This window comes from Podarcis cretensis, assembly GCF_951804945.1.
Source record: "Podarcis cretensis genome assembly, chromosome: 3".
NCBI lineage: Eukaryota > Metazoa > Chordata > Lepidosauria > Squamata > Lacertidae > Podarcis > Podarcis cretensis.
This window is the reverse complement of record NC_137172.1, coordinates 48,152,842-48,179,391: the sequence shown is the minus strand read 5'-3', so window position 1 is coordinate 48,179,391 and position 26,550 is coordinate 48,152,842. Positions and strand designations below refer to the sequence as shown.

Here is a 26,550-nt window from a genome sequence, read left to right as displayed (position 1 = left end):
CAGCATCTTTTTAGTGCTGTGCACTGGACTGATTAAACAGATCGTGTTGTTTAACAACCTATTTCCCTTTTCTCTGTGGAATGATAAAAGCTTGAAGAAGACCTCAGAATCATTGCTCGATTATGCTTCTTTGGGGTCGGAGCTATGCTAGAAACAAAGGATCCTGGATCCCCTAGGTAAAAGCCTATTTCATAAACCCAAAGGCTGCCATTCTAAACACGCTTTCCAGGAAGTAAGCCCCATTGAGCACAGTAGGGCTTCTTCCCAAATAAACAAGAACAGGGTTGTACTGTGTGGTGCACCCAAACCCACTGACGTCAAGTTTCCCCAGCTTTGCACAAAAATGGGCTGTCCTTTTTCTACATTTTGCTGATGCCAAGAGAGAAGTGACTGGCTACATCAGATTTACTCTTGAGCAATTGCAATGGTAATTCATCACTGGTACTCCTGTGCTGTGCTGTATAAGCATATCATCATTACTTGCCACACAGAATCTAAGCTAAGAGCCTACCACTGAGAGAGGATATTAAGAGAGTCTAAGTGTCACACTGGGAGACCCTACTATGCTATGTAGACATTATTTTTTGCAGCTAAAATGATTGTAAACAAGAACACATCTTGGATAAAAATGCACATCTTCTGTAGAAACGAGTCAAAATAAACCGGGGTGCTTCAAACTTAACAAAACTTCTGCACAAGAAATACTTTGGTATATGAATTAACATGCAGCCCTGTTGTTATATATGATGGTGACAAATACAACATATGCTGTCTTAACATATGCAACATATGCTGTATTGACGTTTGCTGTGGAAGAGGATAGGAAAGTTTCATTTTAAATTCTTCATCCTTTTTCAAGAGCAGCTAGGACAAAAAGGTCTATCTTCTACAGCAAAGGTGAACAAGTTTTATTTATTTATTTATTTATTTATTTATTTATTTATTTATTTATTAAATATTTTCTTGATTTACAGAAGTATGTGTAATGTATCTCTCTTGTATTTTTTCCATGTAACATTTTTACAAATCAGTTTCATTTGTTGAGACATTAGGAAGAAAAGAGGGAGAGGGGTGGAAGATGGGTGGGGGTGGAGTCGGGTGGCGATGTTTCTATTTTGCTTAATGTATGTAGGGTTTGGTGTCAGCGTTGCTTGTGCATGTTCTCTGCTGTTCACTTGTGTTCCTTTGGTGGTGAGAGAGGTTGGGGTTGGCCTTGTTTGTTTGGAAGAAGCAGACCATTTGGATCCTTTCCAGTCGGGATTCAGGCCTCATCATGGGACTGAAACTGCTTTGGTTGCACTGGTCAGTGATCTCCAGCGGGCTAGGGACAAAGGTGAGAGCTGTTTCCGAGTTCTGCTGGATCTCTCAGTGGCTTTTGACATCATCGACCATAACATCCTTCTGGACCGTCTAGAGGGGCTGGGAGCTGGGGGCACTGTTATACAGTGGTTCCGCTCCTTCCTCCTGGGCCGTGTTCAGAAAGTGGTGGGGGGGGATGAGTATTCAGACCCCTGGGCTCTCACTTGTGGGGTGCCTCAGGGTTCTGTCCTCTCCCCCATGCTTTTCAACATCTTCATTCAGCTGCTGGGAGAGATCATCAGGGGGCTTGGGCTGTGTGTTCGTCAGTATGCGGATGATACCCAGCTCTACCTCTCTTTCAAATCGGAACCAGTGAAGGCGGTGAAGGTCCTGTGTGAGTGTCTGGAGGCGGTTGGAGGATGGATGGTGGCTAACAGATTGAGGTTGAATCCTGACAAGACAGAAGTACTGTTTTGGGGGGACAGGAGGCGGGCGGGTGTGGAAGACTCCCTGGTCCTGAATGGGGTTATTGTGCCCCTGAAGGACCAGGTGCACAGCCTGGGAGCCATTCTAGACTCACAGCTGTCCATGGTGGCACAGGTCAATTCTGTGTCCAGGGCAGCTGTTTATCAGCTCCATCTGGTACGTGGACTCTCACCAGAGTGGTGCATGCTCTGGTTATCTCTCACTTGGACTACTGCAATGCACTCTATGTGGGGCTACCTTTGAAGGTGACCCGGAAACTACAATTAATCCAGAATGCGGCAGCTAGACTGGTGACTGGGGATGGCTGCCGAGACCATATAACACCGGCTCCCAATACGTTTCCGAGCACAATTCAAAGTGTTGGTGCTGACCTTTAAAGCCCTAAATGGCCTCAGTCCAGGATACCTCCATCGTTCTGCCCAGACACTGAGGTCCAGCGCCGAGGGCCTTCTGGCGGTTCCCTCGCTGTGAGAAGCCAAGTTACAGGGAACCAGGCAGAGGGTCTTCTCGGCAGTGGCGCCCGCCCTGTGGAATGCCCTTCCACCAGATGTCAAAGAGAAAAATAACTACCAAACTTTTAGAAGACATCTAAAAGCAGCCCTCTTTAGGGAAGCTTTTAATGTTTAATAGGTTATTGTATTTTAGTGTTTTGTTGCAAGCCGCCCAGAGTGGCTGGGGTGACCCAGCCAGATGGGCGGGGTATAAATAAATTATTATTATTATTATTATTATTATTATTATTATTATTATTATCTGTGGTGATCTTTGTTTTCATGTGTGAGTGGGGTGGGTGGGTGGGTGTTTTGGATAAAGTTAGCCATATTGATTTGTATGCTGTTGGTGGATTATTGTCATTGTCTTGTTGGGCTGTGTATGTGATAAAGGGGAGCCATACCAGGGTAAAGGCATCTTCTTCTCTTTGTCCCCATGTCAGTTTCAGTTTATTGGTTAATTTTTCTACTAAGGCTGTTTCCCATACTATTTGGTACCATTGGCCCATGCTTACTCCTGACAGGTCTCTCCAGTGTCTGGTTATGGTGTTTCTGGCTGCTGAAAGTAGGTGGGTTATGAGTTATTTGTGATGTAAATGGGCATTGTTGTCTTGGAAGATGTTTAGTAGGGCCAATTCTGGGGTGATTTCTAATGCAAAGGTGAGCAAGTTGAGGTTCGGTGGGCAATCAGAACCCCAGCAGTCATTATGGTGCTAAGATGTCAGTGACTTTAAAATATGAAACTGCGCATGCACAGAATCTTTCCACACGGCTGCAGAAGGGGCGTGGACTAAGATCATTGCATCCAGGGTCTAAGCGTACCCTAGCTGCACCACTGATTTAGAGGATAGAATAAAAGCAGAAATTAAGGGAAATTTGAATTATAGTTGTACCTGGATGTGAGGTGTTGCAATACAAGATGTGAGTAGACCTCTGTTACATTGTCTTTTAGAATATAAACTGCTTTGGTTCTAACCAGAGTCTGCAGGAATACAGTCTTCTGGGATATTTTAGCAGTCTTCTGGGATACAGATAAGAATTTTTGCACTATCATGTGAAGTCCCCCTTAGCAAGTTAATAGGAATCATTAATCAGTTCTCAACTGGTAAATTCAAATCATTCCCCTCTGCCATTTATTATCCTTCTGCAGTCAAACACATCCATAATATTTCTTCTTCCTCTTTCAGTATTTTGTCTATTACTCAGATACTCATTAGGATATGAAGTTAGCCGATGGCAACTCCTGCCACCTCATCCTTCTCTATCAAAACAACAAGAAACTTTAATTGTCATTTCCCAAGCACTACAAGTGACACAATTTACTCTAAATAATTTACATTACATATTAATGAAAATGCTGAAATATAAATCTGCTCTAATTTAAATGATGAATAAATGATAATAATGCTCTTTGTAATAAACTATAATTCCTATCTCGAAAAATTATTACATATAATAACATTTTTCATTAAAAAAAAGATGATTGGGAAAGGACAGACTGAGGAATAGAAAATACGATTGGTGCTGCTCCTCTAGGTCCCAATCCTGCAAATACAAATGTGAGGATTTTCAGCCTGCAGATACTTATTAGCCTTCTGAAGGCAGCCCTGTTTAGGGAAGTTTTTAATGTTTGATGTTTTATTGTGTTTTTAATATTCTATTGGGAGTTGCCCAGAGTGGGTGGAATATTATTATTATTATTATTATTATTATTATTATTATCTCTGCCTGTAAGAAGCATTTTCTCCCTCATCGTAAAGGTTGCCATCTTTTCACTAGCCCTGCTTGCTTCTGTGTCTTTAGCTGGCCTGACATTCAGAAGTTTTCGCTGCTGTAGCTACTCTTGGCATTGACAGAAGTCAAGGTGGAGAACCTTTTTCACCTTCCCTTCTGCCTATGTTGGAGGCTGAACAGCTGCCATGGGGAGCCTATCCTCCTTGGGCAGTCGTTGTTCCCCACTTGTGACCTTCCAGGTTTCCAAATCACACTGGCAGCTCCCCGCTGCAGGCCACTGAAAACAATATGATGGAGCAGGTGGGACTCCATCCCTGCTCTCTCCCTCACACAACAGCAATTGCATGCCAACTTGGGGAGTCATCTTCAGAAGGTTTCAGTAAAACATTTAAACCATACAAGCTTTCTCCTGTGGCAACAAATTTTGGGTGCTATTGAAGGGTAGTAAATATGTTGTTGTTGTTGTTTAGTCATTTAGTCATGTCCGACTCTTCGTGACCCCATGGACCAGAGCACACCAGGCACTCCTGTCTTCCACTGCCTCCCGCAGTTTGGTCAGACTCATGTTTGTAACTTCGAGAACACTGTCCAAACATCTCGTCCTCTGTCATCCCCTTCTCCTTGTGCCCTCCATCTTTCCCAACATCAGGGTCTTTTCCAGGGAGTCTTCTCTTCTCATGAGGTGGCCAAAGTATTGGAACCTCAGCTTCAGGATCTGTCCTTCCAGTGAGCTCTCAGGTTTGATTTCCTTAAGAATGCATAGGTTTGATCTTCTTGCAGTCCATGGGACTCTCAATGTAAATGTAATATAACAATGTAAACATATATTTACATTTATTATTACATTTTTAAAATGTATATTTTTGCCATATGTGGGGGTACCACATCATGTGCCAAATGTCTCAGACTAGCCTTGCGCTCAAAAACCACTGCCTCAGGAGAAAGGGAGGGAAAGCCCTCCATTTTTCATGCTGTCCTCAGACAAACTGAATAGGCCTGCGGGTTTCATCACATTTAAGGTCAAGGTGTATCTGTGGAAGTGAAGAAAACAATGCCGGTTAATCCTGTCTTAGCTTGTAGCCAAACAGACAACTTCTGTCTTCTGAACTGCCTCTCTGGCACCTTTCATATGCACTGAGATCACACACAAAATGTTTTTAAAACCCCAAATCCATTACTCTTCGTACTTTCAGAGAAGTGGCGGAAGGCCAAAGTACTAACCACCAATTCAAGTGCAATAATTCCCAGAAATACTCTGCCTGGAAGATCTTGTTGCTATTATGACATGTCCTTTTTTTTTCCATAAAGAAGAAAGACAAGATCAAAGCGAGAGCCGTCTGCTGGATTAGTTATTATTTATATTGGCTTGACAACAGTGAGTGGCAGCCAGACAACTTTGTGTTCAATATGGTAAATCCACTGTAATCCAAATAAGTTTATGGTGATGATGATATTTAAAATAACCCCTTCAACTGCCAACAGGAGAAATAATTAGCAAATGACACATTTGTTACTTTATGGCAAGAGATGGGTGCAAGTGAGATGTGTTCACACAGTTCTTTGGACTCACTGTCAGTCACCTGTTCTGGGCTGCAAACAGATTTTGCAGGTTGTCCAAACAATACCAAAAAGGAATAAAAAGGAAATGCAAGGCAGCAATTCTATTCACACCTATCTGGGAGCAAGTCACGGTGAAGAAAAACTGCAAATATTTTCCCATGCGCAAACTATTGGTTTGTACATGTCACATCACTTCAAGGTCATTAGACTGGTGAGATTTTGATTATGTTTAATTTGATTTTTATTATTGATATTATAAACTTCTCCTCCCTTTTCCACCCCCAGAAACTGTGCACTCATCTTTTCCAACATCAAGCATGGCTTGATTAGTGGTATATTCCTCTCAACACAGCAACACTTTCTGCTAGCAGATGTATCCCAGCCCCCTTCCTCGTATGGCTAGCAGTGCACTAGTAAGATGCTAAGAGAAAAAGTGTTCCATTTTCTATTTGGCCCTGCCAATGACTTGCTCTTTGACCTCAGTCAATTTACAAAACCTTTCTGCGTTTCTGTTTCCGCATCTGGAAAAAGGCCCTAATGACATATGCCTGCTTTATGTGGGTGGTATGAGGATTAATTAAATGCTTGTGAATCACAAGAAGATTCTGTGATTAAAAAATGGCACACATGTGCACAGTATTATTTTACTGAAAGCATGCATAGTCATTAAGTACAAAATAGTATCTTGTGCTTACACAGCTTTCGCATACCTTTTTGGCTCCATTGGTTACAAACTTTCCATGGCAACTCTGGGTCTGATGCAGATGGGATGTTGTGATGGTGCTTACAACCATTAGCAAGAGACACTTTGTAATGACTGTTTTGTATCAGCAAATGATACTCCATGATTATTTGGTTATGATCACTAGCAGCATTGTCAGATTAGACAGAAACTGTAGGAAATCCCCAGATTTGGGAGGGGAGGGCATCAGGATGACTTGTTTACAGAGACTTAAGGATCAGTTGGGTTCTGGAATGCTCTGAGGAAGATTGTCTGACAGGGATGGGGAACCTGTGGATCTCCATGTGTTGCTGGACCACAACTCCCATCAGCCCAAGTCAAAATGGCAGATGGCAGGGATGATGGGAACTATAATCCAACAACACCTGGAGAGCCGCAGGTTCCCCATCCCTACAGGGCAAGGGGCAATTGTGGCAAGGATCTGGTGGATGAGCAGGATGGATAGCTGACAAAATAAGATTGTTTATTTATTAAAATATTTATATCCTGCCTTTCTGTAATATAGCCATGGCATTTTAAAGTAACATGATACAAAGCAATATTGTCAATTTTCAAAACATTCTAATAGAAAAAGAAGAAACGACAGAAATTGAAGGAACTGCACTTTCTTACTCCCTCTCCTGGCTCAAAGTCCCTTGGTATACAGAACTCATGGTGATAATTTTCATGGTTGATGAAACTGCTCAGCTCTGATCCATCTCCGGTGCCACCAGAGGAGTATCAGAAGCATCCACAATCTCCAGCGCTTGGATGACTTCAGCTTGCTTACCTTGAAGGTAATTACCGGTACTTGTGAGCTAAGTTACTTGTGAGCTAAGTACTTGCGGACTAGTGAAAGCCTAGGGCCCAGAACCCCTTTCAGTTAGGCTTCTTTCCTGGCTGTGGTAATGAGACAGCTTTAGTAGGCATTGGATCTGTATAAGAAAGAAAGAAAGAAAGAAAGAAAGAAAGAAAGAAAGAAAGAAAGAAAGAAAGAAAGCCAAGGTAACCATGTTATCCCATAAGAAACATTCCAATATCCACATTGGGGCAATACCTTTATTAGCTCAGCCAAAATATTACGAAATTATGTGCAAGCTTTTGAGTTCTCTGGAACTCTTCATCAGTCTAGACAGTAACCAAAACCATCTAAACTGACAGGTTATAAAAAGCTGGCCGATGCTGATGCCACGGATGGAGTCAGAAGTTAAACTTAAAGTGGAATGTGGGAGGAGACAGCATACATTCAAAGGAGGCCTATTAGGTGTATTTCTTGAGATCCATAAAAGGAATGATTCTCTGATGGCACTTCTAGACCTCCTAAGTTGCATCCAACATGGTGGACTTCTTGTTTACAATGGCTAGAACAGGGGTCAGCAAACTTTTTCAGCAGGGGGCCAGTCCACTGTCCCTCAGACCTTGGGGGGGGGGCGGGCTGAACTATATTTTGAAAAAATATGAACAAATTCCTATGCCCCACATATAAACCCAGAGATGCATTTTAAATAAAAGGACACATTCTACTTGGGTAAAAACACGCTGATTCCCGGACCGTCCACGGGCCGGATTTAGATGGTGACTGGGCCGGATCCAGCCCCTGGGCCTTAGTTTGCCTACCCATGGGCTAAAATTTACTGGAGGACTATTAGAATACCTTTATTTAAAGAGACTCACTCAAAGAGGGATTCTTATTAATAATTACCCGCCTAAGGTCCTAGGACTGGTTACAATATTAAAACACAACAACTGAAAACTGTTCAAAACAACATATAATCCCCCCCCAAAAATAAGGTGGGTCCTAAAAATAGACACCGCAAGCCAGGGTAACGAGGTGTGTTTTCAGCATATGCCGGAGGCTGTATAATGAAAGATGCCTGACAGGGTGATGAGAGAGGGAAGATCAGCCCCTCAAGGTCTGTTATTTAGGGGTCAGTATTGGCAACAGCACTAATATCTCTATGAAGCTGCTGGATGAGATCCTCCAGAGCTTTGCAGTTGCATGCCATCCATATGCCTATGACACACAGCTCTGTTTTGGTAACGAAGCAGCTGGGAGCTGCTGCCTCAGTGCTGATTCAAGTGTCTGGAGGCTGTAGCCGAGTTGAAACACGTTGAAGTTGAATTCAGATAAGAAAAGGGTGATGGCAGTAGGAAGACTGGGTGCCCTGGCACAGCATATCTTCCTTTGATCAATAAGGTAATTGTTGGAAAAGGGAAATTGCCCCATAGGCTTCATTTGATGAAATTAAAGAGCTACATTTTATTAAATAGTTTCTTATCATATGCTTACAAAATGTCTAGAACTCCCTGCTAAAACAGACCCTCATGTGAATTCCAATTTTTTTTAAAGCTGCAGTTGAACCTTTCATATATTCTTGTATGTAAACTGCCCTGCTTGGTAAAATTCTATTTGATGGGTAAGATAGAAGTTTATTAAGCTGAACATTTGTTAATTGCTTTGCAGAGCCAGTTGTGAAAAGTGGGTAACAAACAGTGCCAACAAGAAATATTAGCATTGCGTAAGTTTTAAATCTACTTCTTTTAAGCAGAGAGGATATTTTAACACCAGTTTTCAAAAAGTTAATAGCTACAGTAGGAACTGCCACTGGACCTTTAAAAGGAAATTCTACAGTTAGGTTGGCAACACCAGTCTATGACACCCAGGATTATTCTCTGCTCTAGAGACCAGGACGCGCAAAAGCATGTGAGAATATCAGTTTACAGTCCTGCTCCGAAATGAATAACTATAAATAAATATAGGGCAGGTGTTCCCAAACTCTGGTCCGGGAGCTTCATTCAAGTGCTTTGCCTGTAAAAATAGAATCCAAAAGCAGGCAGCGTCTAGCACAGCACTTTACGATTGCTACAAGGGGCACAAACATTACTAAGTGATCCTGGGAGTTTGGGAACCAGGCAGTTTCCCGGACTCTCCGAAGAGCGCAGTCACTTGCATGCTTCTTCCCAGGCCAAGCTTGCTGGTGTAGCAATCTCCAAACCAGTCCTTCCCGGGTAACCCTTGCTGACGCCTGCGGCTCTATTACTGCGATGAGTCAGGCAGGCAAAAGCGCGGGGGGGGGGGGGGCGGGAGAGACACCCCAAAGCCCCAAATCCACCCCTTGGCCCTTTGCAGGCCTAGCCTGTGGCGGCGCGCCACGTCACGCCTTTGCCCTTTCCCCCGGGTTGCGCAAGGCCGCGCGACTCTCGCTTTTGCAAAGCGGCTGCTTGCCAGGAGCTGCTTGGGCCGCTTGGCTATATTTGGTTCACCACCAGGTGACCCGTCCAGATCAAGAGCGGAGCCGGTCGGCACGATTCCTTTCTTGGTCCTTCTCCGGCAGGCCCGAGGGGCCGAGCGAGGGAGCTGCTCTCCCGCCGGGGCCTCGGAGGAGGAGGGGCCGCCGCCACGCCTGCGCCGCTCACTCCCTCGCTCTAATTATAGCGGGCGCGGCTGGTGCAGTTTCCCGGCCCGGGAGGGGCTGGCGGGAGCTGCCAGGGGAGGCTTCCGGGGTGGCGGCTCCCTCGTCCGGATCGCGGCCACGCTGCTTTGCTCCAGGGTGGTCCAGCGTATTGGGGGGGCTATGGACTGATCCGAGTGAAAGTCTTAATAGAGATCCAAGCCTCTGCATGAATGCCAGGGTCTGTCTTCTCAGCTGGCTCTGCCCAGCGCACCCCCGTTCCCGCGACGGGATTTCTGAGAGTGGGGGCGCCTATTAAGACAGGAATATGCAGCTGTCTCGAACCTGCAACCTTGGCATTATCAGCACCACGCTCGTGGGAAGGGATCACGGGGGTCATCTAATCCAACCCTCTGTTGTTGTGACATAAGTACAAAAAGTTGCTGGGAGTGGGTGTGTACCTGGGCCTCTTCTGAAGGTTATGTGCTTTGGCTCTCCCCCCACCCCCCACCCCGCAAAATGTATTCCCAGAACTACCTTTTAAAAATGAAATGGGGGGGAAAACATTTTATTTTGCAACAAAAAGGTCAGTATGTGATGTAAAGAAGAAAGTTGCACAACTCAAAAAACGAATAGACTTAGGCGTACACTTGCAAGTACTGTAACTACAACAGGGCTTACAAAATCAAGAGAACTTATATGTGGATCTATATGGCGTATGGCACATAATTGCAGCAAATCCCAGGCATGTTACTCAGAAGTAAGTCCTACTGCATTCACTGGACTGGCTTCCTAGTAGTTGGCATCTCTTTGTCTTGGGGAAACAATGGATGAGTGTGCCTTTGAGGGTGAGGTCAAGCTGTTGGAAGTCAAGCTTCCTCATCATTGTGTTCAGAATTGCAGTCTCACTTGGGCATTGCTGCAGGCACCTCACGCAGAAGCATATCAATCTGCTCACGTAAGCTGACTGGTAGCTTTCCAGCGATTTGAGCTACTATTTTTTTTCTGGTTACTGTTTATCAGGCAGAAATCTAATAAAATTCGGCTTTTCCTGACATGGATCTTCACTGCCTTTTTACCTGTAATGCAACACTTGCGAGGTCTCCTTTCTGAAAGAGAGTAGCCACCTTAGCTGAGTTGTTATTATTATTATCTAGCAAATTTGTAAAGCGCTTGACAGAAAGTATCAAAATGGTGAATTAAAACCACAAGTTCTGATCTCTGTGCATGCTGAAACAGTTGCAAGTGATCAGAGGCACAGCTGGATAGCTCAGTCAGTAGAGCATGAGACTCTAAATCTCAGGGTCGTGGGTTTCAGCTCCACATTGGGCATTGCAGGGGGGTTGGACTAGATGACCCTTGATCACTTCTAACTCAGCAATTCTATGATTCTGTGATGACTCAGCAGACGTCACTGTGGCACATAAAGTATAAAACAGGTTAGATGAGTCCTACACAATCTGAGTTCACAGCCTGTTTTCAGAATTTTGATCAGATACAGTCATCTAGACTATTTGGCCTGGTTTGTCCCAATAGAATCTGTATGTTTTTTTCACCTTACAATTGGACAGGTTGTTCTTCGTAGGGGCCGATTTAACTACCCCATTGTGGAGTGCTGTGCTTGCGGGGCAGAGAGGGAAACTAGCAGCTGTGTGGAATAACGCTTGGGATGGCAGACCTGTAAGGAGAAGGTGAACTTGGTTGTGTAAACATTACTGTTTGAACTTAGGACTTTGTCTGGCACAGTGAGCACCTTGAACAAACCTTAATCACAGAGAACACATGGCTAGATTACAGCTCAGGTGCTTGCTAAGGAAATTAATCATTTACTAACCTACACAATCTCTTTATTTTCAAAGTAAGGGTTTAAAAACCTTTAAAAATCACAAGACTGCAGTTCGGTAAAGCACCTCTGATGCTGGGAGTTGGTTCTAGGAACGCTAATGCAATGTTAGCATGTTTTCCAGTGACTGGAGCACTGGCTTTTGGAACTGCCAAGATTTTAACAACTATTTTTCATTAACTAAGGGCTTCACACATTAAAAGGGATAGGTTTTTAAGTGTGAGGAATGGCAGCCAATCATGGCTTCCCAATTGTGCCCTTGTGTGACACACCCATTTTTCCAAACACAAGTCTTCCCCACACAAGTAATAGGCAGAGTAGCCCTTGCACCCCAGTCTACAACCCAGTTAAACTGAAGTACTTGTATTTACACTAGATCATACCCCAATCCTTATCATGTCAGATGTAAGCAAATCCCATTCATTTTCAGCGTGGCTTGTAATATGGTTAAGATTGTGGCATCAAGCCCATTGTCTTCACTTAGAACAGGAATCCAAGTATTTTTGTTTTAGATCAGTCTGTTGACTCATACATGTGTAATTTTTCAGCCTCAGATCTTTATCCATGTAATGGGACTAATAGTAATTGTAGATCCTTTTTAAAATTTCCAGTACATAGCCATAACTGTTTGAGGAGGTATGTTTGTTTGTTTACAGTATTTGTTTTTGGAAATGTGGCAGAAACCTCAGATGGGTAAGAGACCGTAGCTTAGTGGTAAAAGCGCAATTTTCCCCTGTAAAATGGAGATGGGGAACCTGAGGTCACTAAGTCTCTCCCCAGGCCACACTCTTTACTGGCCCTACTCTGCATCCTCCTTGTATGCTTTTGTCCAGCCGGAATACATTTTTGGTATCTGATAATTCTTCTTTGCTTGTCATGATGAAGGATACAGAGGGGAGTGTGGAAAGTGTGTAGAATCTAGCCTGCTGTACAAAGGTAAAATTGGTTGCCCCGGCAGCTTTGGCCTATGGCTCTGCTTGCCACAGGGATGCTGCCCTTGAGATTAAAAGGATTCCCCATCCCTGCTATAAAAAGTTCCAGATTCAATGTCTTGTGGCTCCAGTTAAATGGTCAAGTAGCAGACAATGGGGAAGATTTCCTGCCTGAGACCCTGGGGAGCTGCAGCCAGCAGAGAGTAAATAATACTGAGTTAGATGTACTAATGATCTGACTCACTCTAAGGCAGATTCACCTGAGTTGATTATTTTTTAGACAAAAAACATAGCTGGTTGTTGTTGAATTACTAGGCAGAGTCCCTACACCCTGTTATTCCCACTACCTCCCAACCTGCAAAATTCATAATTGCTGATTGTCAGCAGCACTGTGGGATTAGGAAAACTGCCCTCTTGTTTCTTATTTTTATTTCAGATGCATCTCCTTAAAGGAGGATGGCTTTCCCCACCACTGTGCTTAAGGAAGAGCATTACAAGACAAATCCTCAGTTTTATGCCACACTCTTAACTTTCCATGGCACAAGCAGATTGCAGTCCTTGAAGTATTTTTAATTGAAAGCATTTGAACTTTATGCCGCATAAATGTGTCTAGGACTGGGTGGTTGGGGAAGCCCAGATTCTCTTTGTGTTGGCAGTCTTACCCTAAATGTACACAAGTAAATTCCAGTTTTCAAAAGGATGTATTTCTATGTATAATTTGCAGCCCAGGCATTCTAAGATAAATTGGATTTGCAGTCAGAAGGTGCGTAACTGAAATTGTAAAGCCAAGAATATGCTTAGCATACGCTTTGCTTTACACTCCAATTCACATATCACTACATGGGTGGGGGAGGTAGGAATATGCCTTCCTGAAGTAATCTACACTGCTATCAAATCTGCCATATGAGCTTGTAAATTCAATTGGACAGAGGACTTGTTTCTGACAAATTGTTTTCAGGATTGGGGTGCCGTGCTGCAGACCCCAAACCATTTCCAGTTTCTGTAGTAATAGCTGCACTGAATCCAGCAAGACTTGCTTCTACAGAAATGTGCATAAGATAGAACTTTAAGTGGGTGAAGGACTGGATTTTAAATTGTGAAAAAAGTAGTTATAAATTTATAAATGTGACACTTATTATTTATGGTTCCCCCCCAAGTGCAGTAAAACTGTATAAGCATTGTGGTAATTTAAAACGAGGAGAAATATATATATATTAAAACACATTGCTCGTTCAACTTGTTGCATGATATTAAAGTGTCACTTATTGGTTGGGAATTTGTTCAAGATAAAAAATATCATGATAAAAACAGATGCTTTATCAGGATTTCTGATGACAACAGCTTAACCAAAGGCAGTCAATGAGTTAATAGTCCAAGTGTCCCAGCTCCAGTCTGGAATGATGAAACGGATAAATATGTATTCCATTCATCTGTTAGAATAGCCTGACCTTGGTCTATGACTGAGGAAAGGCGTGTCCTCTCAATCTGCAGTTCTTGAACAAAGGCAAGCAAATGAGGGTGACTCAGGATTTTGTGTGGCCTAGATGCAGCGAATGTTTTCTGAATGATTACACATCTACACTCAAGAATTAGGAAAAGAACCCTATTGCCCTTTACCAAGTAAAACTATTTTATAAGCTGCCTGCAGGATTTTTTCTCTATCTCTAAATAACCTTGTCCATTAGCAAGAAGAGTTTGAAAAACATCTGACTTGCCTGGTCAGTAACCTGTAACAGTAGATTTGATAAAAATCAAGGGCACTTTTATATGTAACGGTAAGAAGAGTTTCTTTTACAGCCACCTTTATTTTGTAATCTCAGATACAGGTAGGTCTACTAAGAGTGGGTAATAATGGGCCATTCAATTCACCCCACTGCTTTCATACACCTCCTAGCTATTTATTAGAACTCTCATCTGCTAATGTCTTTAAAAAAAAATAAATAGAGTTGCAGTCTTTGGCAGGAGCAAGCTTTATACTACTTTTCAAATCTTTCCATGCATGCAGTCCTAAATAGTCGCACCACAGAAGCAATCCCATTGAAATTAATGGGCCATCCTTTCCACATAAATGCAATTGGTTAAAGTTAAAAAAATAATAATCGGCTTATACCTGTATCACTTTTTACCATTTAATTATTTATAGCATTGCATATACACCATCAGCCAAAGAATATCATGTAACTGTAAACTGGAACTTTTCAGTTCAGTCTGAAGTGCAGGAGCCCTTGAATTTTTAAAACAAATTTAGCCCCACTGAAGTCACTGGCTTAAAAACACATTTTGACTGGGCTATTTGTGTAAACTATCTTTAGCTGAACTCATTCCCCCACTTTAACAGTGCAACTTTTAGTGTTAAGCAACTTGCAACCCCTTATACCTCTGCAGAGTATTGTATTTGGTGATCATGCAGAATTCCTATTTAAATAATTAAATTATATATTACATTAAAATATCCAGTTCTTATAAAACTAAGAATAATATATCATAATCATACCTTAGCCTTTCCCAATATCACGCATAACCAGTAATGTTTCAAATAATAGTTTTTCTACTTGGTACTTGTTTTGATTGGGAGCATCTAGGCTGCATCTGTGCATAGTAGTTCATGGTTCTCCACACCACATTATTGCAAGGAGAAAGTCAAGTACTGTACCCCAATGCTATATATATTTAGCCAGCATTTCAGTGCTAAACTTATTTATTTGGACTGAATTCAAGGAAAGATTCTTCCACTTGCATATACTTAGGATAGTTGTTTGCCACCAGCCTTGTTTGTTATTTATATTAGGGTTTAACACCTCCAGCTAAAAGAACCTTTTGCAAAGTTGCAAGGTAGACAGTGAAATCACCTGCCCTCAATGACTCTCTCATGTCAGCAGAACACTGTGTCTGTTCTTCTTGGTAGTAAGGTGAGAAGGATTTGGCCCTAGTACAGAGAAAATTTCCCAGGATCCTGTTACCATAAAAAGCCATTGGGAGAACCCTCCCAAATAAACCTCTTCCTAAATGTGATTTCACAAGATACATAGCTCAAGGCTTCATAGACCACCATACAATTGCTGAGCTTCTTTCTACTTTTATGTCAGGAGGATGGTCAGCCCTCCTAAGAAAAAAAAATAGTACACTTACAGTTACGCTGCTGTACTGCTCTTAGCCTAGGTTCTGTTTTTATGTCTAGCAAAAGAGAGCAACCTGTTAAAAATCCAGTTGATTTGGCTACTATGCACCTCAGTAGCTGCAGTATTTTTTAAAAAATGAAAAGGGCAACAAAAACTCGCAGAAAGTGTTTAAAGCTCCTAGTTTCATTTTATTCAATGCAAAAGATAAAAAATAATAGGAAAAAATAGTAATGTGTTAGTTTAGTAACTATAAACAATGAAAGCATAGTGCAGGTGATATTTCAATAAAGGTAACTTAAAAGTGTAAATGAAGGTGAGATTTTGACAATCACACTCTCCATTAAAACAACATTTTGCTTTATTGCTATACAAATTATCACCATTAAAAACTTCAAAAAAGTAAGGGTGCAAAGCCTGACTCCATTGAAATTAATGACTCAGTTCACATTAGCTGCAATGGAATCAAGGTTTGCATTATTATCAGAGATTAATGGTAGTACTGTTGCAGCTAAAGCACTTAAAAAAAACGTTGTAGCCAAGAAAACATATAGCAAATATAATGTGATCCACTGTGGTGATGTCATAAACTTGTCAGGAAACAAACTAAAATTACAATAGGCCCAACTGATCCAAAAATCATGTACTAGTTTATGATGTTTCTGTATTATGAATTTATAATGCATGTTAGAACCGGTCACCTTAACAGGTTTGGAAGGAGTTGACTGAACAGGTGGAGAGCTTTGAAATGTGTTCCAGCTGTCATCATGTGGTATGACAAGGCCTAAACTTTCCCACTATTTAAACTACTTTAAAGAACATACAGTGATATTACTGGGCTACAATATATGAAGACACTTATTCAGGATATAAGTGTAGTAAAAGAGCTTTTGTTGGAGATCTAGATCAAATGCCTTTCAATACCTTGACATGCCTGAATAGTCTTAGCAAGAAAAAAGTTACTATCATCCCCACTTCAAGTTAAGAAGCTCAAATCTGAACTACATGCCAAGACATCACAACGAACTTTCCAGGAAAATTTTGGTATGGATATTCTCTTACCTAGAATGCAGTTTCTCCATACAAATTGGTATAATACATGAGGTATCATGTCAAAGAGATTCTTAAGAACTTGTTACCATCTATCAATTCAAAATCCAATTTTTAATAAAGTGCCTAAATACATATTTCCACAGACTATAGTGGTTCCAAAGAATCCTTTACAGTTGTATATATGTGCGTTTTTTTCCTCTCGAACTGTCTAAACATGTGTTTACATAAGACACCAGTCTGCACTATATGTATTTCTATCATTTTAAAGAGCATTGAATTGGTTTATCATGCAAATCTTGTTATTTAATTTACACTGACCTGTAATATGGAACACAATGCTAGTGGGTGTACTTAAAACACTTCAAAAAAGAAAGGTTACTGTGCATGTGCAGTTTGGATTTCCAAATGTCATGACCTTTAAAAAAAAGAAGCCTACCAAAATCTATTCTGCATTCAATAGCAGTCTGAACATTAACACATAAGAACAGTCTGACCCAACAGCATCAAAAACTGTTAAACCTAGTTGAACAGATTCTCTCAACATCAAAATGTATAGTGTTATTTGCCACAGAGATGGGGACCGTATAACCATCTTTCTGCTTCAAACAAGTCTATGTGACATATTATAAACACTTAGCACAAGGGCTTGCACAGCAGTGTTGCTAACACAACTGTAAACAGCACAGAATCACTACAGTAAGGCTTAACTATTTCTAGTAACTGATGATTTATTGATTAAAAATGTTGCTGTCTGATGCAAAAAAAAAAGTGTGATCAAAATAATAATTTTACAAAAGAATTCTTGAAAGTAGTCTAAAAGGCAAGAAACTGGAGTTGATTTAAATCCCAAGCTGTTCTATTTAGATGAGAATTAGTTCTCTCCAACACAAGTATTATGAAATTTCAGGTAGAATTTTTCACTAATCTCTATGCTGCCATAATAGGCAAGCCAGGTAAAAGCCTCATATGCTGCTGTTATTACCATACTGTTATCTGCCACAACCTGGCAACATGTCAGCAATAGTAACAATCACAACATTATCATACTTGATAAGCAAGATCAAAGCCCACCTGCACTATATTAAGTAAATAAAAAAAAAAAAAATCTGCTTCAGAGTTTTCCACATGAACATGGAGGAAGTGGTGATGTTAAATGGTGCTGAAAAGGTATGGATTTGGTTTTTTTTTTTAAATGGCAGTGCTATTCTGTCTGCACCAATGCACGGTTAGACAATAAACTAACTTATCACAAAAATTCTGCAGGAACATTACGTAATTGAATAAATGCAGTTTTGCAATCTTACAACCAACCTCTTGAACCGTGGTCAACTCTGCCTTTAAGAAAAAAACAAACTCCCCAATTCCTAATGCAACAGCGCCTCACTTAGCATAATGCTCTGAAGGCAACTTCCTTATGGAAACAAAACTACTTGAAGAATCTGGCCATTTTTGCAGCAGTAGCAGCAGCAAGGGAATGATGTTTCCAAATGAAACCCCTTGTGCTTTCTCACCTGTCTTTGGACTGGACTGAGTGGCATTCCCACTTTAATCCTATGAACACCTTTAATGCCATGTTATCTCTAAAACCTGCATGCCTCCAGCATGTATTAGTGAGGGCAAAAAATAAGGAACCACCAACAGTAAGGCGTTCTTTACAATGTCAGATGTATTTGGCATTTAAAAAAAAGAACAAAAAAAAAAGGAGAGGAAGAAAAAGAAGAAGAAAAAACAAGTGCATACAAACACAGCTAGAAGCATTTCTGGTTTGCCAAGTGCTCTCTAAAAAAAGCAGCGCAAGTCACAGCCTACACTGAAAACAGTAACTCACCAAGGAAGCACAACAAATAATTGCTATAACAAAAAAAGAAGGGGGGAAAGTACATTAAGTACATACCTTTCGTCTTCAAAAAAATATAGAAACACAATGTATTCAAAAAAAGAAATCAAAATTATACAGCCATGTTTTATGAAGTCTACATTTCCCTTGTCTTGGAGATATATATATATATATATATAATATATATATAGATATTTATAGGTATTTATAGATATATACAATTCAGTTTTATGTTAAGGTTGACGTTGCATTGAGAAACTGGGAAAGTCAAGAGTCCCTCTCCTTTTTCACTTTCACATCTCCTGCAAGAATGGTTGCAATCTCGCCCTGCATGAAGGCCCAAGGGACATTGGAGCCCACCAGAGGGCACTTCTCCCCACTGGGACAATAGACCTCCCCACTAGCTCCTTGCTGTTTGATGCTCTGTCTGGAGCAAGGGAAGCAAAATTTGTGGGATGGGACGGAGGGGCACTGCACAAAGTGGGTGTCTTCCAGGCGCTCATGACACAGGGTGCAGCACAGGGGGACGCTAGCTGCCAGCGAAGAGTCTGGGAGGCTGGCGGGGTGCACAGGCTCCATCCCTCCGGCATTTGCCCCTTGGCTCTGCACCTCCCTGGTTGGCCTTCTTTGGTTCATAGGGGATGGCGAGGGCGGGCTACTGCTATTCCTCCTGGTGGTGGAGTGGACCTGGTTGGCATCTTTGGAGGCATGGTTCCCCCCAGCATTGTCTGCAACTAAAATGAGCGCCGCCATCGGGGACTGGCCGTTCTGGACTGCCTCGGGTGGTGTGGTCCGGTTGGAATGAGGCGAAGCGGTTGGTGGTGGCGGGGACATGAAGGACGCAGCTGCCATGGAGATCTTCATCCCTTCTGACGAGGTTGGTAGCCATGACTGCGCCTCGCCATTGATTTTGGGAGGTCCGGCTTCACCTTCAGGCTCTGGAGAAGGCTTTCTCTTCCTCGCAGCCCGGGCCCCTATGGAGCAGATCAGGAGAGGAGATATAGTGTCGCAGAAGCACAGAAAACGTGTGCCAAGCGCCAGGGTCAGGATGCCACACAGCCCGGTCAAGCCAAGAACTCGGGATTCGGGCCAAGTTGCTCGCTGAATTCTAACAGATCAAACCAGCTTAAACCCCCAGTAAATTCAGCTTATCTGGGGCTGTGGATCGGCATGTGAACACGCCGTGCCAGCGCTTACACTACAGTACATGCTGCATGCATTCAAATGTGCCCACACTGTACCACCCTCCCACGCTGGCTGCCGGCCAAAAGAGCCGCTCGCAGCTTGGTAATCTTCCACTCGCTCCGAGCCCATTCAGGCTCAAGGCAAATCTATGCCCCAGCCGAGCTGCAGCCGTGAGGGGCGCGCGGGATCTGCCGAGCCCAGATAACTCCTGCATCCTCCTTATTTGCACGCCCAAAGCGAGCGCCTCGGAGCATATGCGGAACATATGGCGCCTGGCTCAGGAAAATGTCTGCTGTTGCTCGCAGCAGCCCTGCGCGCCTCAGCTCCCTTCGCGAAAGAATGCGGCCAGGGCAAGGGAGGGGAAACCCTCTGTCAGTGTCTGTCAGCAAAGCGCCCTGACTCATCCATGTTACACCAAGCACGCCGCTGGGGTTTCAGCACCAGGAAGTTGGGCCGAAATGGCGACCCTGGCTCGTCTTTTCCATGAGGGGACGGGGGGGGGGAAGAGTGCTTCCCTTCCTTCTCCCTCAGAAACCCACCGCCAGCCCCTCCCCCTGCTCAGGCCAAGAGCGCGCCCCCGCCCGCCCGCCCGCCCGCGCCCCCCAGTTCCCCCTCAGCGCAGCTCACCTGACTTCGCCACCGCGCCGTTGCTGTCGTAGCCCAGCAGCCTCCCGCCCGCCATGCCGGGCTCCTTCTTGAACTTGCTCTCGTAGGGCACCGCGTGGCCGCCGTGCTGCAAGGCCAGCAGGGTGTCTCGCACGGTCTTGGGCTTGCCCATCCACTCCTGCTCAGCGCTCGCTGCCGCCGCCGCCGCCGCCGCGCGGCTTTTGCTCTCCGCGCCGAGCTGCTCCAAGTTGTCCGCCGAGCCCCGCGCCTGCTGCTGCTGCTGCTGCTGCTGGCCCTTGTCCTTGCCCTCCAAGTCGCTGGCTCCGCTGCCGCCGCCGCCGCCGCTGCTGGACGACGACGAGGACACCGAGCCGGGCCGCTTGTGCCCCCCCACTTCCCCGGGCTGCTGCTGGCTCTGCTGCGCTTGCGAGACCGACACCTGCAGCGGGGTGGGCGCTCCGGAGATGGCGGCCAAGGAGGCCGCGGCGGCCGCCGCAGCGCGGCTATTAATGTTGATGGCGGCGGGCAGGGAAGCTCCGTTCATGAGGGGCACCAGGGTGGGCGCCACGGCGTGCGTCCGCCGCGGGTTGGGGCTCTGGCGGTTGAGCTCCGGCGGCTCCTCGGGCTTGGAGAAGCCGTTGGGCACCAGGATGCCGTTGACCTGCCGGCTGCCCGCTCCGTACTCGGGTCCCAGGCGCGGCGGCCGCTCGGAAGGCGCGGCGGCCGCCAGAGAGTAGCGCTCGTGGGGCTGCGGCGGAGCGCGGGCGGCCGCCTCCGCTGCAGCCACGGCGGCCGAGTGCATCTCCTTGGCGCTGAGCGGCGGCGGCTGCTGCTTGGCGTGCGGCGGCGGCGGCGCAGCCCGGCCTTCCTGGAAGCTGTGCGCTCGCTTGAGCTGCCGAGCCGTGTCGATGACGAACTCCACCCGGTCGGCGCCTTCGTAGTTGACGCAGCCCCTGCAGACGGGCTCGGTGAAATCCCAGATCATGGCCCAGGGCATGCGGGGCAGGTCGCACAAGTAGCACGACTGCCTGCGCGAGGCAGCCGCCACCGCCACCGCCGCCGACGACATGGCCGAGTCCAGGGGCAGCGAGCGCCCCGCGTCTCCTCCCCTGCCTCCTCTTCCCACTGCTGCTCTGCGAGCCACCGGGGAGGCTCTGCGCTCTGCAGCCGCTGCAGCCTCTTGCACCGACGGCCGCCTCCTGCCGCCGACAAGTGCCGCTCCAAGGCGGGGCGAGGGCGAAAAGCTTCTTCCCGGGCCCCGCTCTCCTAGTCCCGCAGGCTGCAGTCGCTCACCGGGACGCGGCGAGACGCATCGCCCAAACCAGGCGCTCTCCGACCCCCCCAGTACAGCGCGCAGCTCGCTCTGCCCGCGCCGCGCTCTCGCTACTACAGCGCTGCCCGCCGGCTGCCGGCCGCCCAGACACTCGCATTGGGGCGGGGACTCCAGAAGCCGCCGCCGCCGCCGCCGCCGCCGCTGGTGCGCTCTGCTCCAGTGACTCGATTCTTCGACAGTGCCCAGGAGCGCCTGCGTGCTCGGCTCTCCCCCTTCCTCCTCCTGCTGCTCATTGAACTTCTGCCAAGACAACAAGAGCTGCAAGAATAACCAGCTCTCTTCTAGTCAGCACACGGGAGGAAGGGAGGGAGGGGGGAGGAGGAGGGAGCGGCAAGGCTTTCGCATGTGAATGGATGCAAAATGGGGAGCTGGGGGCCTTCCTCTTCTCCTGCCTTCTTCTAGGCAAGGCTTCCATGATAGTAATGTTGGCTGGACTCCCCCCTCCCCCAATGCACATTTTGCGTCGCATTATTATGGCACTACTTGTTGTTTCAAACGGGTTTTTTGCATACTGCAATGGCCGCGTTTGGGAATCTAGGTTACCATTTGATCCTTTGGTCTAATTCGAGCTTCGACGTTGACTCTCATCGTGTGACCTTCGGCAAATCGCTCGGGGTCTGATTCTCTAGATTGGAAAGCTCTCCCTTTAGCTCAAACCCCTGATCTTCTCTTGCCTCCTCCCGCCCCCTGTAAAAAGGCTTAATTATAGTACACGAGTTACAGGAAGGGATATTGTGAGAGGATTATGAGTGAATCTTTCGGAGAGCAGCCACTCCCTTCAGTTGCATCAGGATTTATTTATTTTTTAAAAGCCTTGTGCAGATTTACTGGGAAGTAAATCCGAGGGGAATTTTTTTCCAACACCACTCAGATCGCAAACATATTTACACTGCAATCCTAGAAATATCTACTCAGAAGTAAGCGCCACTGCATTCACCATCTCTGGTAATTGTGAATAAGATGGTAGCCTTACCTGGGAGTAAGTCCTACTAAATTCCAAGAAGGGTAGGCTCGAGCATGCCTACAGAGTACCACTAAGAACGCATAGAATCAAACTGAGGCTACGATCCCAAGTATACTAACTTGACAGTGAGAACCATTGAAATAATTTGATTCACTTGCCATATAAATGTAATTTCAATTAAGACGTATGAATGCTTTTCCAAAGTCGCTTCCTTACGGTAAAGACTGCAACCTGAACTAGTCATCCATGTACAATTTGCCAGCGCAACCCTATGTATTTACTCGGAAGTAAAGTCCCACTGATTTCAACGAGTCTTGTTCCCAAGTAAGTGCAGAGGATCGATGCATGTGTTCTATTTGGTATTAGCAGCAAGTGGAATATTTATATTTCGTAACAAAACAAGGCATAGGAATAAATAAATCCCTTGCGCCAGAGAAACCCCACTGGGGGGGGGGGCACGAGAAACCTGCGAGGGGGCGACGGTTTCTAGTATTGCAACGCAGGCAATATTCTCAAAGCTCATAAATCTATTATGCTTCATCACTGCTTTGGCTACGCTTGCTGGTAGTAAAGTTCATTATGAATTCATCTCTTAAAAAAATGAAAAAGCAATTTCTTTCCGAAATGGGGACATCCCGTTTTCTTTCCTGGTATTTTTAACCATGAAACAGGAGCAGTGTGTGCTGCGCAGATGGTAGAGGTAGAGCGCGTGCACCCGCACCTCTCCGTGTAACATTTTCCAAACAATTGCTTCCTTCCCACCCCGCGTAACCTTCAGATATTCTTCTTCCTTCTTCCACGAACAGCTCATCCGGTATTTGCATACGATTAATAACCCAAAAATAAAAACCCCAAACGAAACCCGTTTCCCCTGCAGAAAAGGCGTGATCCTACCGTGTGTGTATATGTTAGTGTCACTGTGTGCGCGCATGGGATTGTGCCGAGTAAACAAAGTGGAAGCGTTTCCCTAAAACTCTTGCGTCTAGGTCACCATTCCCACAGTATTGCTGTTGCTGAGTTATGTAGGTTACAAAGGGGAAGGGAGGGAGAAGGGAGCTCTGACGTTCGCATTTTGTTCAAGGGCTTCTGCTACACTCGGCGTGCGCAGCCGCAGTCGGGAGACGTGACTCTATGCCATTGGCACTTGATGCCTTGTTAACGAAATGCACATTCCAGGGACGGAGAAAGACTTACAGGCAGCACCGCCGCTGCGCCGTCACAGCGCTAAGCGCCGCCCTCTCTGCTGCTATTTCTGGGCGATGAGCGCTCCCTTCCTCCCAGGCTTAACTTTTTACTTAAGGTAGTATGAAAACCTCCTTGTAGGCTACTGTGGAGGACGGGTGCAAAATGGCGAAATGTGCTGCGCCTTTCTCCCCTAGGTCTTGCACGCCTTTGCTGCTGCTGCCGCTTTTTAATCGAGGCGCAGCGCTCGTCTTTCATTCAGACTTCGCTGGGTTGTGTGAGAACGATTTGGCATTGCAGATCCGAGTGCTACAACCTGGCCAGCTTGCACATTTTTGTTGCTGTTGCTGCTGCCGCCGCCGCCGCCATAAGACCGATTTCTCCCTGCTGCAGTAGCAGCAGCAGCAGCAACAACAGCAGTTCTTCGTACCCTAAGCCTGCTTTACGGTTACAGACCCTCCTGGCGCGTGAGCCGATTAGCAACTGCAGTTCAGCCCGCGCTGGCCTTCAGGCTGAATTTGCAGTATTTCGCTATTAACTCTTCCGCCATCCGCAAACTCAGTTACATGAGCTGTCAACTTTCCGACCTCCTTTCTTTTTCTTTTTTGCAAACACGCCCCGGGCAGATTATTTTTTTTAAAACCAAACTCATTTGAACTGGAATGAGCTGGTTGTGAGTTGGAAGAGCAGAGTGTAGATTATTATCTTTACAACTGGATTGGCAAAGCGAGGGGGAGAGGAATCTTGCTGACGCTTCTGTTGTGTTGCTATTGAAAATGCAGTTACTGTTTGAACAGCTTTTCCTAATGAAGCGGAAGGGTTTGTTTGGCTTCCCCCACCCACCCACCCCCGAGCAAACCACCCTCGGTTTTATTGACCTCGTTAGATCACATTAATAAACCTGTTCCGAAATATCGTGGAAGGCATTTAATCCCGAGTCAACACGTTCCGTGTTGTTTTTCACAATCATTTATATATGGCAGGACTCCCGTGGGGATTTCCAGAGTCGATGCTGTCGATGCGTTTTCAAGGGCTGCCAGCCAACCCCATCAGCACACAAACCAGTGCAGTGGGGTTGCTGAAGGCTACCCGAACCGAACACACGCCGACTTGTGCAAAAGAGATGGTGCAAAGCCCCCCCCCCCTTCCCACAAGCAATTCTCTTCCCTGTTAAACTGGAGGAGACTGCAGCCGGTGATACGTTAAGAGAAATTCGATCCCCCGCCCCGCCCGTGCAATGAGGGGTTAATGGTTTCCTGCCCTCTGATGCCTCCCCAGCGAGGCTAGATGAAACGTAAACATTGCCCTTCCTTCTTCGCCTAGTTATGCTTCCCCGCACAGCTCTGAGCCAGTCATCTACGCCCACTCCCGCTCCTTCCCCTCCGTGGCCCCGTCAAACAATGCGATCGTTGTCCAACCTCATAAAACAGCCTTGCAGGATCATTTTGTGTGTGTGTGTGTGTGTGCACGAAATGAAATCGGCACATCTATATAATATTTACATTTGTGCGGGCGCTGTTCAACCAGGGAAGCCGGGATCTCCCTGAGAAATGTATTTCTTTTCACAATGGACGGCCATCAGTACCGTCTGGAATTTCTCTGAAAAGAAATGGCAACTGCGGCACCGCCTCCCTCCCCACCTCCGCTTCATTTTTTTGTTTGGACAGGCAAGAGTTAACGCGGCTTGTTTTCAGTTCCAAAGCCGCCATGCCTTTTATGTTCTGTTCTGCCGAATTCTTTGTCAGCTGCGTTCTCTGCCTTCCTCCTCCCCCCCCACCCGAAGAAGCTGTATACTTTTAGTAAACAGATCTTTGTTTTTGTCTTCCACCCTCTGCCCTCGTTCTTTCTCCAGAGTGAAATTGGATCCTTTCCAAGCCGGCTGCAGCAACTGCTGCCTACACATAAAGAGGAGGGGAGAGGGAGGCAGAGGGGAGAGGGAGACGGGTTTCTAGGGTGAGGCAATGCGTCTACAATTCACAGAGACAAGGCTGGAATTGTAATTGCTTCCATCATGTGATGGGCTTATGAAAGAGGAAGTTCGGATGTTTTAGTCACGTACCTCTGTGCCCTCTTGCTCAGCCTCCAGGTTCTGTAAAAGGAAAATTGCATGTGTAGTTTGCCTATACTGGCGAGGAGCCAAGAACTAGCGTGTTTGAGCACGGAGAGAAAATTGTGACGGTTCTGAACTGCTAGCGAAAACAGGGAGGGAGAAGCACCTTTTTCAGATGTGTACGGGGAGGCACGCATCGGGTTCCTTTAATATAGTGTATTGACAAACATCAGACACAAGGCTTGTAGGCTTTGACGGAAAAGGTAGAAAAATATATAGTCCACATCAGCAAAAATGCTTCCACACTTCTTGTCCTCCTCTTCACCTCAAAGCCTGACTATTGTTGTTCTTTTAAAGGCGTCGAATGCATTCCTAGAATCAAACAAAGGTCCTTTTTTGTTTGGGGAGTTTGCTCTGTAAAACTGAGCTGAATCAAAGTCCTTTGAGCTTAACCCGTGCAGGGCTTCCATTGTTACATGGGAGTTCTATACAGTGCAGTCATACCTCCGGTTACAGACTCTTTGTGCGTTTTCGGGTTGCGCACTGCGCTGAACCCGGAAGTACTGGAACGGGTTACTTCCGGGTTTTGGCGCTCATGCATGTGCATAAGTGCTAAATCACTCTGTGCATGCGCAGAAGCACCAAATCGCGATCCGCTTGTGCACAGACGTGGCGCTGCAGGTTGCGAACACTGCAGGTTGCGAACGTGCCTCCCGCACGGATCATGTTCGCAACCCGAGCATCCACTGTCTTTAGGAATTGTTAT

The 26,550-nt window shown here is 45.4% G+C and overlaps 1 protein-coding gene and 2 long non-coding RNA genes across 3 annotated transcripts; 1 reads left to right on the top strand and 2 right to left on the bottom strand.

Moving 5' to 3' along the window:
- Positions 1-6,901: 6,901 nt before the first annotated feature.
- LOC307213734 lies at positions 6,902-9,658 on the bottom strand. The gene is made up of 2 exons (XR_013837654.1): positions 9,518-9,658; positions 6,902-7,226 (listed from the first exon to the last, which is right to left on the bottom strand). It is a non-coding gene; the product is annotated as an uncharacterized lncRNA (long non-coding RNA).
- On the top strand, positions 7,735-17,813 carry LOC307213737. The gene is made up of 3 exons (XR_013837657.1): positions 7,735-8,488; positions 8,756-8,810; positions 12,895-17,813. It is a non-coding gene; the product is annotated as an uncharacterized lncRNA (long non-coding RNA).
- IRF2BP2 (interferon regulatory factor 2 binding protein 2) lies at positions 16,720-22,938 on the bottom strand. Its single transcript, XM_079971819.1, has 2 exons — positions 20,277-22,938; positions 16,720-19,438 (listed from the first exon to the last, which is right to left on the bottom strand). Exons 1-2 carry the CDS (start codon positions 21,322-21,324, stop codon positions 18,732-18,734), a joined length of 1,755 nt encoding a protein of 584 aa, XP_079827945.1. The 5' UTR covers positions 21,325-22,938; the 3' UTR covers positions 16,720-18,731.
- Positions 22,939-26,550: the final 3,612 nt, after the last annotated feature.

Bases quoted from the DNA above. Each gene is read 5' to 3' on its own strand.
- IRF2BP2 (XM_079971819.1), bottom strand. From the start codon at position 21,324: ATGTCGTCGGCGGCGGTGGCGGTGGCGGCTGCCTCGCGCAGGCAGTCG. The intron at 19,439-20,276 runs GTGAGCTGCGCT...TCTGCTCCATAG, and splicing joins CGGCGCGGTGGCGAAGTCAG to GGGCCCGGGCTGCGAGGAAG.